The following is a 13,518-nucleotide window of genomic DNA, read 5'->3' on the forward strand; positions in this document are numbered from 1 at the left end:
TGCTCAGCAGCGCAACACCACAGCCATTGAGCTACCACGGCGGTTATGTATGTATGTATGTATGTATGTATGTATGTATGTATGTATGTATGTATGTATGTATGTATGTATGTATGTATGTATGTATGTATGTATGTATGTATGTATGTATGTATGTATGTATGTATGTATGTATGTATGTATGTATGTATGTATGTGTGTGTGTATGTATGTGTGTATGTATGTATGTATGTGTGTATGTATGTATGTATGTGTGTATGTATGTATGTATGTATGTATGTATGTATGTATGTATGTATGTATGTATGTATGTATGTATGTATGTATGTATGTATGTATGTGTGTGCGTATGTGTGTATGTATGTATGTATGCATGTGTGTATGTATGTATGTAGGTATGTAATTTTCCGCCAATCCAGTAGCCGACCCGTTAGTCACTAGGTATGTGCCCCTTTCAGTCATTCAGAAATGACCTTTACGACCACAATTTCAATTTTTCAACAAAAATAGAGGCGACGGAGGAGCAAGTTGGTATGAAAATACTAAATAAGTTAACTTTTAGGGTTTTACGTACGGAAACCATGAACGTATTATCACGCGCAGAATAGAGGGCAGGCTTCGGATCAACCGTGACCGCCTAGGGTCCATTACTTTCCACCCAATGCAGGGTGCACGAACGTTACCGAATTCCGCCACCATCGCAATGCGACCGCGTTATCAAGGTTCGATTGGGGGCTTCGCGCTCAGGAGCAAAATGCCGTACTGATTGAGCTACCGCGGCGCTTTTGCGAATACGCTTAGCTCGAGGTACGGGATTAACGCACAGCGTCTAACTCTTAAAATGTGTCAGAATAAACAGCACTTACCGGTAGGTATATGATGCTCTGCAGCTGCCCGTTTCGTATCATGTGAGAGTGAAAGAGCAAAAAAAAAAAAGTAAGCGCTAAGCGTTAGCATTGAGGACTTCTTCACGTGCTAAAGTTGGTGCCTGTTGCACTTGAAACACTACGTTACGGTGTTCATTCGTATCTGAGCGATGATCGACGGTTGGCGCAAAAATGTAGCTCTGCAGGAGCACCACATCTTTTGGAGCGTAGCTAAGTGAAACATTTCAATTTTGTTAAATGACCCCACTCTGCATTAAAGGATAACTAAAACATGGTGAGTTATTGGTTTACCTTGTTTTAGCCAGAAAGTGTGGCTACATGGGTCCTATATCTTTGCAGGTCTTCACAACATTACGCGTCTTGATGCCTAATTTTATTGTAATATTCTCTCCCACGAATAAACTATTATTTACTCTAAATTATCATGTGGACAAACCTCTTGCTGTGTGGTAGTCTTTGCATATGTCTATAATACCGTCATTTGTACTGCTATTGTTTTAATTGCTGTGTTTAGATGCCTGCCCAGATTGTAATGGTATTTATTTTCCTGTTCTAAATCTGACGCTTACTATATGTTCCAAATTAGAAATGGTGAATTATCAGAGCATATAAATAAGTAGCGATTGGCAAGCTTTCAGAACTGCTATATAGTGACTTCCATATAAGTAGTACTAACGTAGACAAGTAAACGACATTTTGCCGCTGGTATAAATGAATATAAATGAAAATATTGTCACGGTGTGGGGAGAGCGATGAAAATAACAATGCCCAACAAGACGAAAGAGAAGACGTAGGCACGCTAGCCTAACGTTCCGCCATACTGGTTCTTCTGTTCATATTTTTTTAGTAGTTAACAATGTACTATTTATTTATTTATTTAAAAATACTTTACAGGCCTCAAAGTGAGGCATTGAGTAAGGGGGGCAGTACATAGAAAATACATTGAATACAAAACATCTGTAAACCGTATCTGTTTACAACCTACAACCAAATTATTTAGATCACGATTCACTATGGAAAAGAAGAAACATTAAAAAAAAACATAATATAATAACAAGGAATAAATCACACAGATTGTTTTCAGTGAAGTCGTGCAATTAATAACAACAGTAATGATGAAAAACAATGACAGAAAAGTTACGGACGCGACATTCCAACGAAACGGTAAACATAGCGACATAACAGTAATAATGCGAAAATAAGCTGTAAATATAGTGCAAGTATAGAAAGCATTTTCCGACAAACGTAAAACTTCACTTTTCTTTAGTCATGTATTCAGTCAAGGCATTACGGAATGAATCATAGTAAGATTGGCTTGCAATGCTGTCAGGGAGCGAATTACATATTCTGATAGCACGAGGAAGAGCAGAGCAACGGAATGCCTTTGTAGACCCGTAAAGGTGGGCATAGCTGAAATGTATAGCCGCATATCTCTGCCTGTTTTATAACGTGATAGCTTGAAGGGCACCGTTTGCAGTGAGCCCGGCGTAAGCGGCGTTGAGTGTGAGTTGACCATGTGCAAAACCTATGTACCAATCACAGCGTGGCGTGCGCTGCCCTGGCTGAGCAGGAAAAAAAAAGAACCAGACAGCTCGCCTTCGTGCGTAACATTTGTCGCTAGTGTTTGCCGGTAAAGATTATGGTAACATAAGCTGCAGTTGCCGAGGAGCGTGAGAAGCAGTCACAGACTTCTTAATGCTGTCGCGTTTGACTCTCAAAGGCAAAGCTTAAGCGTTTTCGAACTTTTACTATACATGTCGCTGTAGAATAAAGCTACAAAGAGAAGACAATAGTGGTTTCTGTTTCTGAAAAAAAAAGTGCAGTTGAAGAGAAAATTAGGACCGAAAATTTCTTGGGGTAAGTATCCAGGTGCCAAGCACCTTTTGCTGGTTCCATATTTAAATGACATGAACAGGTTGAAGGGTATTACCGATTAAAGCGCCATATGCATTTACACGTATATACGTCCATATATAATAAATATTTATATATGTAAATGTGTAATCATCTGTGGTAGAGGCATATTTGCAGTCTGAGAGCAGGAGCTTGGAAGGAGAGTGCAAGGAAAGCGCACACCATTTTATATTTATTTCCTTATTTGCCAAGTGCACATATTCTCAAAATTATTTACTAAATAGTCAATACGTTTAGGTTGACATTTTCGCATTATTGTTCCGCATTGGTAAGCAGCAGATTACATTTAGAGCACAGCGCTCAGGCCCCGTTCCTGCCGTAAGCGTCGGCGGCGTAACCGCGAGAACGAGCACAGCGAAAGATGAAAGAGAGAACGTGGAGCGGGAGGAGAAAGACACGAGCCGCGAACGGCGGAGAGCCATAAGAGCGGCCCCTTAAGTGACGTGCGCACGGGCAACTGGTTTCATGCGTATCCGCCCGACCGCGCGATGCGTGCTCATATGTAGTCTCAGCCTGACTGCTCGTTTCGCACTATCGCCTGCTCGCCTCAGTTCTGGCATGCGCTGTTTGGTTGACTTCGTTTGGTCTCGTTCGCGATCACTTCGATTGTCATGTTTTGTCATTGTCTTTTAATCTCATTGTAAGCGCTACACGAATTGTGTAGTACTTTCTGGAAGCCAGGTGGCGCCAGCGATTGCACTGGGACCTTGGACGAGTCAAGCGCAAAAGTCGACGTGCTTCACCCGCAGAGTAAATTTTTGGCAATCGACAACTCCTGCTACATGGCTCACTCAAACTCTTTGCCTCAATATATCGCAAGATCAAAACACTTATAGGGCTGCGCTCAAATTTCGCATTGGGTAGTATCGGAAACATCGGTGAATTTTCTTAAGCTTCGCCAAGAAATAAAAAATGACCTTCGTGACATTTCTGAAAGCTCGCAAAAACCGCATTAAAATTCATCTTTATACCGATACTTAAGGTCGGACCAGTGCATCGTTGCTGCGATGCCTCTACTATGTTAGCAAACGCTGACGCCAGCAGATGGCTGAGCGAGGCCGAATCGATCAATTGAAAGCACACAGACATTGAAGATGACATGGAATCTAATATTTGCTCGAGCTGGCAGCTTTTTGGCGAGGCCGTCTCATTCGCACAGAGAGAACGCAATTTTAGCGGACGGCATCACCGACTCCTCCGCACCGCGGCGCCTCCACTCGAGGGTTTTTCACGCCTCCAGCAGGCTCCGGTACTGCTGCTGCGTCTTGGATGAGGCGAGATAAGCAGGATTTTACACGGCTATACGATCCCTTATGATGGCTCAAGGAGTGTGACGGGCGAACCGCATGCTAGCAGCTATTTATTACCGGATACGTAATTTTGGGCGGTAGGCACGCATACACGCCCACTACTATGACGCAGGTACTTAGAAACGGCATATCCCTTTTTTTTTTTACTTTGACGACATTTTTTTGCGTTGCTGCGTAATGCTCATTTTACATTGACCTAATCGTACTTTTCCTCTTACCCATTGCCTACCTCATGACAAGTAAGGCCTTGATAAATACATTTTCTTACGATAAATAAAGTGAACATTTCCTAAGTAGACAGGCCGATGAGATGAGAATAACAAATGCGAGAAACGTGGATTTTTGTGCAGTGTGTAACATAAGAGTGTGTAGCAGTCTATAACGGGTACAAAGTATAAACAACCGACAAAAAGCCACTTTTCTCAACCTTTTGAACTACATATCTAGTGTTCGCTTTATTAGCGAATGAAGACACCTCACTAGCAGGAATAAGTGTCCCAGTTCCAAGGCAAATGTTCGAAGGGACGTGTAATTGAAATTGCAAATACACAAAGAATGTTGCAGCTAAAGCAAACTAAGCTGTCTCATTGTGGATGAAGGAAAATTGTTGTGTTCTGCTGTGTGTAATTTAGTGATGCTGCGCGCTTAAGCTTGAAGACTGGGGGAAATGAGAAATTGTGCATGAAGCGTTGAATGACAAATAATGAAGTAATATACACCTTTATTAGTATATTGACACGTGTACTTGTTTGTCTTTCTCGGCTAAACACTTTTAACCATGTAACAAATATTATCACTCAGCGCAGGACGTGCCGCCATGTATTGGACATTTATTGAATATTTTCGATGGTTTTGTGCGCTCTCTGGGTTCATTGAACCTCGTGTAATATGATTGTATGCGCGACGCAAACTGTGTAGTACTTTCTGCAAGACACGCGGACACTAGCTATTACTGCGGCACATTCGGTGACTCATTTATAAAAGCGGACCGCTTGACCCGCTGTTCAGCTTTTCGATGATCGCTGACTGTGTTTTCCGCTATTGTTGTGCTTTGAGTGTAGCCTGTTTTTCTGGGCACAGGTTCGCCCAATAAAGAGTTAGTTCCGCTATTTACACTTTTGCTACGGCGTTCTTGACCGTCGGTACTATGTGACATCTGGTGGCAATGCTTTGCGTTCGTGTACCGGACGCCCCCGACTGGCCGTGGTCAAAGCCGTCATCGCCAAGAAAAGAAACCGAGCAAGTCGCAGGCTAAAGCACTTGCCCCCGAAACGCTGACTCCTACCCGAGACAACCAAGAAGATCATGACCAAGTCTACAACCCCAATGAGAACCCCAGCATGCCCCATTGAGCTTGGTATTGGAATAAAAACAGATTGAAATAGTTTACCCTATGAGGCCCCAACTATTGCACACTGTGCTTCACCGTTCCTTTACCATCATAAAAAGAAGGCGGTGTTTCAAGAATGTACTCAGAAGAACAAGCACTAAAAGAATAAGCTAGAAGTTCTAGAAACTACATCTAAAAATGGGGTATTCATATTCAAATGTGCAATAACCTGCATACTTGTATGCTTAAATTGCTGCATCAGCCTTTTGCAAAAAATCTTCCTTCGTATGGAACGACAATTCTATTTTGTAGCATTAACACGAATCTAAAGAAAATTATGGGATTTTACGTGCCAAAAGACCTCTCTGATATGAGGCACGCCATAGTCGGGGGCTAAGGAAATTTAGAACAGGAATTGAGAATTTGAGGCTTTTTTAACGTGCACATAAACACAAGTACACGAGTGTTTTCGCATTTCGTCCCCTATCGCTGATCTAGGACAGCAGCATTTGTGTATAATAGAAATGTTTGTTGATTTGCGCACTTCCGTCACGACCTCAGACAATCAGCAATGCTACCTAGACTGCAATTGCGTAGAGGCGAAAGAGCACAAATTCAGAATCAAAAGATGCGGTTGCTCCATAGTACGGTGATCTCTGCATAGACCTCTTCACTCAGTGAAGATGTCTCTTACAATAAGGTATGGCACAAACCAACTTTTACAACTCCTGATAGTAACATTCCAAAGCAAATTCATGGCTTACACTGCTACTGCCTTGCTGGGTGTTCAATATTTGACATTTCATACTCACTACTCCACCACACACCACATATGGGCCTTCAGCCCTTTAGCACAATATCTCCGTTGTGGTGTAACTCTTCATCTGTCTGAATTGGTTTCGCGCTAATCCTTGTTTGAGCTATTAGCCAATATACACTGACTGATTGCCTATATGGAGCGACTTGTGGTGTCTCACCACCACGCAACCATGCAACCTTATGCGTTCCTGCATCTGAGCTTACCGTCAAATATGATGGTATCTTTTGGACGTTGCAGACTATACTGCAAAAGCGGGATCAAGCAACAATCTGCGTCACTGAAAATTTGCCCAATTAAGCAGAAATTTGGGAAAGCTTTCCCGTACATTACTGTTACCTTCATTTCTCGCTATTTATTGGCTTCCAGAAACCTTCCTGATCCCTTTGAGTCGTTTCCACAGCGAATATTATCAGTAAGAAATGCCGATTACATCAACGGTCAAATTCTGTGTGGTGCTGTACCCACAAGCTTTCGAGTAATTCAATTCAGTTGCCAAAGTTACGCTACTTAACCGCTTTGTTCTTCGAAAAAGCGCTTTGCAGTTTGAGGTGCGCTGAAGCTAGCAAGGCATTGCTTCCGCACAGGATATTCGCACCTTGAAGCCAGAAGGTTGTCATGTGAATTCCGTATATGACATTCTGTGGCGGCGGTCTGTGTAGAAGCAATATGCTGAGCAAATTAAATTACTAAAGAATACACACAGGACTACAGAGCTTGCCTCTCGGAGGACCGCTGCCATTCCTAATATATGAAGGATAAAGGAAAGGAGTGCTAAATTTTGAGGTGTGAGTAACTTTTCCTTTTATCGATCACTAGATTACGAAGACTCACTGACTTGCTATAATTGGTACGGTGTTTTTGCCGAGAAAACGGCGTAAAAGCAACCGGAAGAGTCACTTACCACCATAGTTTTTGGGTCCAGGTTCTGACAAGAGTAAGCCGTGCATAAAGAATAAAGATGTCACGGTTACATCTCTGGTAATTTAAATAATGGTAAGAAAATGCGAGCGATATCAAAGAGCTCGTATAAAGCAGCACAGAAACGAAACTACCAGCGTAAATTGTGTGGATCCGACAGTGAAGAGTTCACGTTTAGCTACTTCTGCTATGTTTAGCTGATTAACTGCTTTTTTTTCATTTCTAATAACATTTCAATCGCATGCAGCACGTAGCCCATCTCTGTCTGTTCCCTTCGATACACCTGAAGTTGAGGACCTTCCTTGCACCATTACTCATTCTGTACAGGTCACTTATTGAGGACATCAAAGAACGAACTTTTGTTGTACTTGACCTTAGGACATTTCGCAAACGCAAACTTCAAGTGAAGTAGTAATAAAATCATGCCTGGTCAGAAATAGAAAGCAAGGACTTGCGGCGGTTTGGTTGTAGTTATCCTTCAGGCCTCCCTAAAGATTGAGTTGGTGTTACATTTAAGACTGTATGACGCATACGTTCGGAAATACTTCATTGGAGCGCTAGTGTATGTTGTAACATAATTTAAAACCGTCTGCTTAAAGATTACATTGGCGTTAGTTTAGAAATGTGGGACGCAGGCGTTTCAGAAACGGTTAATTATGCCTCCAATGTATTTGATAAATGAATTTAACGCTCGATGTCTTGACCATGGTGCTTGCGTTAAATTCTGTGTTTACATGTGGTCACTACGGCTCGTTTTCAGCATAGAAAATGCAATGCATGCACTAAACCAAAAATCTACGATATGATTTATTCAATATTTCAGGATTCATTGAGGAGGAAAGATCCACCTCATAGGGAGAAACTTTTGAATAAGCGAAAAGCACTCTCTTCCATTGAATACGTACAAGAAAAAACCTGCCAGAACTAACTAAACAAATGTGCGTCGCCCCGATCATAGGTATTACAGATTGAGAACATAAAATAGCCAGGTTGCAACAGCCCCTTCTTTCAAATGCATTTCCCTTTCTTGAGCTCGCATCGTGAAAAGTATCAGCAGCACTCCCCTCCCCCCCCCCCGCCTCCGTTTATCAGCGGGACGGGTCAGTTGTGAACTTAGAAAAATAGGAAAAGTAGAAACTCGAGTGATATAAATCCTTACCGCATACTTGCCCATGACCTGTTTGTTTAAAATTGCATAACGCGTTTATTAGAGCCAATGCGATCACATGTATTCTTAAATGATCTTTGCGACTGACAATAGCAGGATTTTTATGAATCGGGCTTAATATGAAGGGTGATCATTTTTAACTGTGATATAATTTTTTTTAATTGCGTGTGGTACATAGCATAATCCTTGTCTTGAGCTGGATTATTCGAAAAGGCTGATATTACTGGCGCGATAAATCAAAACGCATGTACACCTTGTTTCATTCACGCAGCATAAACTTGCGCATGTGCGTCTATAAAAGAAAAACTAAAAATAAATGCGGGAAGGTGGACTTTCTCTTGTTGATAGGCAACTCCAAATATGGCGTCTCTTTCACGAACAAAGTAACAGGAGGGTGATTCCGGTCCCTTATCGTGTCACCTGTCCATTTCGCTTTTACTGTGTTGTGTCCCTATTGGAAAAGCCAGTACGCATTGTCAAATGCCATGCTGGATAATGGGCCCGTGTCGCGCGCTGGATGCCGGGGCAGTGGATAGGCTCGGCACACCGGCAGGTGCTGGGTATTGCTGCGTAAAGTAGCTCTAGAGCGAGAATACGCGCTACCTGGCCACCGTATATAAAGTTTTTATTAAGGAAAGCAAGAGAGCGAGTTTAGTGGAATAAAAATGAGAACAAAAAGTAAAGAAAGAGTTCAACACAGGAGTTTATCGCCAAAGCTACAGATCCGAAAACCGGAACTGTATTACTTCGCCACTCTAGGTGATGCCAAGGTATGAATAATTTGCCATATCGCAGCTTTAGTTTCGCACAGATACTCGCCGTACAGAAACGATCGAAGTGCTATCGACCGCAACTAAACCTTACGCCTGTATTGGTAAGAAAAATTTGTGGTCCATATTCAATAGTACGCTTGGAAGTGCCACAACACTGATTTTCTTTGGCGATTCGAATTTTAGCTTCAAAACGAGTTCTAAATGAACCGCCGACCAGAGATATTGTATGGGTTGTTAGCGCCAATCTGGATAGACGTTCCCTATTATTCTCGCAAGGGATATGGAACCATTTCTTACTGCAGTGGTCCGCTTCAAATAACGCGTCTGTCTAGTCACATATCCTCGTCGGAAAAGCGTAGGCTAGGGCTGGCAGTCTTTTGCGCCATACGTATGCTTATAGCGCGAACCGCAGGCGCTCATCGCTTCATGTGCGGACACTGTAAACAAGAAAAAACAGTTTACTTAGGAACGACCGATGCGAAAGTTCAGAAACAGAATGATTCATCCTTGTTACACTTGTCGATTCCTGAGGCCATAAGGGCCGATAGCATGTAGACGGACTCAGTTGGTTCGCTGGGCCTAAGCTTAGGCGAAATTAACGACCTTGGCACGGGTACCGCGAGAATCCTAAAATGTGTGTACATGAGCCGCAGGACCTTATAATTATTGTAATTAGTACAATGGAGAAACCGCAAGCGCAGGAGTTGGCTCAGCTTTGTTATCCGTGCGATAATTTCAATCAGCGGCGGGCTTCCTGGGGCTCCATTTGAACGCGTCTTAACGACTCCTGGCTATCCTGTCGACTCCGCAGCACCGCGACAACGGCGGCAACTCACCTTCATCCGCTGCGCACAAATAAAAAAACAAAACGAGGCGCCATCTTGGGTTGCGTGATTTTGTTCAAGATTATAGTTGCCCGTCCAGTCAAAAGGGAAATGCAAACAAAACGAAAGTGATCTTAAGTGTAAGATATGCATGCCTAAACAGGGCAGATCACACACCTTTATTTCAAAGCTGCGACAAGAAGTGGACATTTACGACGCGGAATATATACCGATATTTAGGACAACAGACTAGTATCTATCGATGAAATTGTATATTGCATTTGATATTCAATGGTGGCTTTACCCCTTGCGTACTGGAACCAGTGCAAACAGCGCAGTTTCGAGAACCAGTCAGCAAACTCCAGTGAGAACCAGTGGGCCCCAGCATCATAGCAGTGAATCCAGCCCCGCGTCCAGTGAGACCTCCTACGGAGCGTTCTCACTGGTGTTTCTCAGCGACTCCCAGTGAGCGCCAGCATCCACAGCCCGATTGAGGTAAAACAAACGCGCTAGTTTCACGATAAAATACACTGGAAGACGCTGTTTCTTGCAATCGGGGTGTATTTCACTAATTTATTACATCAAGTAGAGGCTCTCTAGAAATTAACTGTTCAATGGAAATAGTAGCCTTAAAATTTCAAGCTTCAACTACGCCAGTCTAGCGATAACTTGAAGAATAGCTGCACCAGCGATATGAAGACACGTTTCAACACGATGATGTATATTGTTAGACACTCAGTGGAAGGTTGCGGGCGTTATCTTTGCAGTGAACTGGGTAATTGCAGCCTATAGCTTCTGCAATGTGTGAGCAGTGCTCTGGTACATGCGTCCTTCGATGGCACCCTACAAATAAATACCCATAAGAGTGAGGTCCGGAGAACAAGCAGGTAATGACAAACTGGAGGTTATACGTTTGGCAAAAGAAGAAAAAAATGAAACAATTGAGTTGTGCCCTGGCAAGGTGTGCACTCATCCCTCTTGTCGGAACAAACGCTCTCGTCTGGTGTTGATTAGTGAGCTGAGTCAACACGAGCAAATCATAGGACCCACAGGTCGAAGAACAGACAAACTACACATCTTGCGCTTTCATGTCACCCATAATATTTCCATATTCTTGCCTGTTTTCTCACTGGAAAATTGCGTTCTAGACACGCTGTTGGTACGTGGAAGGTCATACGCAATTTTTAGTACGTTATATGTTCCGTTAACTTCTCTCTTATAGCTGCGTATTAGCTGACTAGAAAAATTCCTCGCGATAGCTACTTGAACGTTGCTGCTTTAGAGGAACTTCCAGGATAAAAATATTGCCATGTGATCACCAATAACAATTGTAATTTTTCATTCAAGAACGGCCATACATTGCTGTTGGGAAAAGGTCAGGCAACTTGTACAAAATCGCCACGCCGACAAAACGATTCTAGGTTGTAAACAAGAAGGCGGGTTACCCCAGGGGCGCGATTTTTATTAACCATAAGAAGCCAACAAACACTGACACCAAGGCCAACATAGGTGAAATTACTAGTGCTGAATAAATAAATTAAGGAAACGTTAAATATAATGATAATGAAAGTGGATGAAAAAACAACTGGCCGCAGATGGGGAACGGTCTCACAACCTTCGCATTTCGCCTGCGATGCTTTACCAATTGAGCTACCGCGACGTCATTTCTGCGTCCACTTTCTTGGGTATTTATGTTTGCTAGTAGAGCCCTGGGAGTGTTAGCCACTGCCACCACTCACGTACTTTTCCGGCGGATGTGGGACATCCTTTCTGCCACAGGCATCACAAGAACGTGATCGTTTTGGGTGAAGGCAACCGGTCAATAAACCCACACATGCTACGTGAAGAGGTCAACGTTGCCGGATTCGAGACCCTCGTTATGTAATAAACGAGGATCAAGAGGGTCGCATTTGTTGGTTCTTATGATATTATAGGTTGTGTACTTCTTGAGAACAAATGTCCGGTACTCACCCACGAGTCGTTTCCCATCTACCGCTGCTATAATAAAAGGCGCAATAAATTTCAAGTGTTCCAAAGCATTTGAGCACGCAATAAGTTTCGGAAGCACATCTTCAAAAAGTACTCCATTTCTAGTATCGGTAAACACTCACCAATGGAAACGAAGGGATCGAGCTTATCGACTGAATATGACCGATCTGATACAAATTGGGTGAATTTTTTCTCATTTCCTGATGTGCAGCACATTTGGCTCAATTTATAACAGGCCGGTCAATAGACGTCGTAAGGGCCGCACTTAAAAATTGGAGGACGCTTAAGCTTCGCCTTCAAGAGTGGAACGCGACAGCGTTCCCGTCGAACCGCCAAGGGGTATAAGTCAATGCGCTACGGCACAGCGATCACTTACGAGGCGCCCCGCATCGGACTTATCGTCCACCTATCACGTGGTGAGCGTCGAGCAATGCAGCGTTCGGCACGGCAACGAAACGTGCGCCTGAGCGAACGGAACGAACCAAACAACTCGGTGTCTCGGAGGGGAAACGATCTACGCCAGCCAAACGTCGGGATCGGCACGGGCAGAGAGATAGATAGATAATAATCTAAAGAAAGGAACTGCGCTTGATTCTGCAACTGGGAGCACGGCGAAGCGTCGTCAGGGGAGAGGGAGTCGGGACCGCGACGCGCCTGGCACCGGTCCCAATGCGCGCGCGGCGCACCTCCTGTCGGGGCAGCCCCGTACATTGAGAGGAGGGGGTCTTCTGTGTTTGCCGCAAGATGGCTCTGCGTTTGCGGAAAGCGCAGAAGAAATGCCGCGGAAACGCACTTCGCAGCTCGTGTAATTGCGACTTCTGTAAGTTACATGCTCATAATTACCCATATACACCGCAGTATAACTTTCCACGGCTCGTTTCGAAGGCAACACCGCATTCACTATAGGCGCGTTTGTACCGCTTGGAAGCATCGAACTCGTGGCTGAGTGGGAGCGTCTCCCTCTCACACTCCGGAGACCCTGGTTCGATTCCCACCGAGCCAATCTTGGAAGTTGCTTTTTATTTATGAAGCGCCTGTCGTGATTTATCGCTCACGGTCAAGGCCGCGGACGCCGACACCCGACACCGACGCCGACGACACCAGCTTTTCTGCGACACGAGCTCCTTAACGCTGTCGCGTTAAAAACGCGGTAGCGACTGATTTCTCCAAAGTAATTCCTTTGTTGCTTTCATTCTCGGTTGATGACCAGTCCTCATAATCTGTATTGATTTTATGCTAAATACTGGGCGGTAATGAAAATTTATTGGCCGAATAACTAATGTAATGTTATTCTTTTATTCCCCACTTGACATGACATATGAAATCAGGCTACAAGTCTTCACAAAGAGCGTGAATATGTGTAATGAAAGAAGGCGCCAGGCATCGAAATATATTAAGCTCAATCGATGCACCTAGAACTCCATGCTACAAGTTGTTTTCGGTTATGTTTTAACAGTAATAGTTTCGCCAGCCAAGCTTCACGCAGCCCCTTGTCCTGCAGCTACGTGTGAATAAAACTGACACCGGGCTCCATTGCGTTCCTCAGGCACTGCGGCACTGAGCAGTAGCCTACCATGCTGCACGC

At 43.7% G+C, this 13,518-nt stretch overlaps 1 protein-coding gene across 16 annotated transcripts in view; it reads right to left on the reverse strand.

Moving 5' to 3' along the window:
* Positions 1-13,518, reverse strand: part of LOC139050997 (uncharacterized) — a 124,505-nt gene that overhangs the window by 30,133 nt on the left and 80,854 nt on the right. For 8 of the 16 annotated variants that reach the window (XM_070527945.1, XM_070527942.1, XM_070527938.1 and 5 more), the window contains 3 exons: positions 8,339-8,356; positions 7,163-7,186; positions 867-890 (listed from right to left, as the gene is read on the reverse strand). The exons of 2 other annotated variants lie outside the window; for them this stretch is intronic. In XM_070527945.1, coding sequence (XP_070384046.1) covers positions 867-890; positions 7,163-7,186; positions 8,339-8,356 — 66 coding nt within the window. Of the gene's footprint in view, positions 1-866; positions 891-6,464; positions 6,505-7,162; positions 7,187-8,338; positions 8,357-13,518 lie in introns of all 16 variants that reach the window. 6 more of the 16 variants (XR_011509186.1, XR_011509185.1, XM_070527948.1 and 3 more) reach the window with 2 other exon arrangements.

The sequence above is a fragment of the Dermacentor albipictus genome, chromosome 10 (genome assembly GCF_038994185.2).
Source record: "Dermacentor albipictus isolate Rhodes 1998 colony chromosome 10, USDA_Dalb.pri_finalv2, whole genome shotgun sequence".
In the NCBI taxonomy this organism is placed as follows: Eukaryota; Metazoa; Arthropoda; class Arachnida; order Ixodida; family Ixodidae; genus Dermacentor; species Dermacentor albipictus.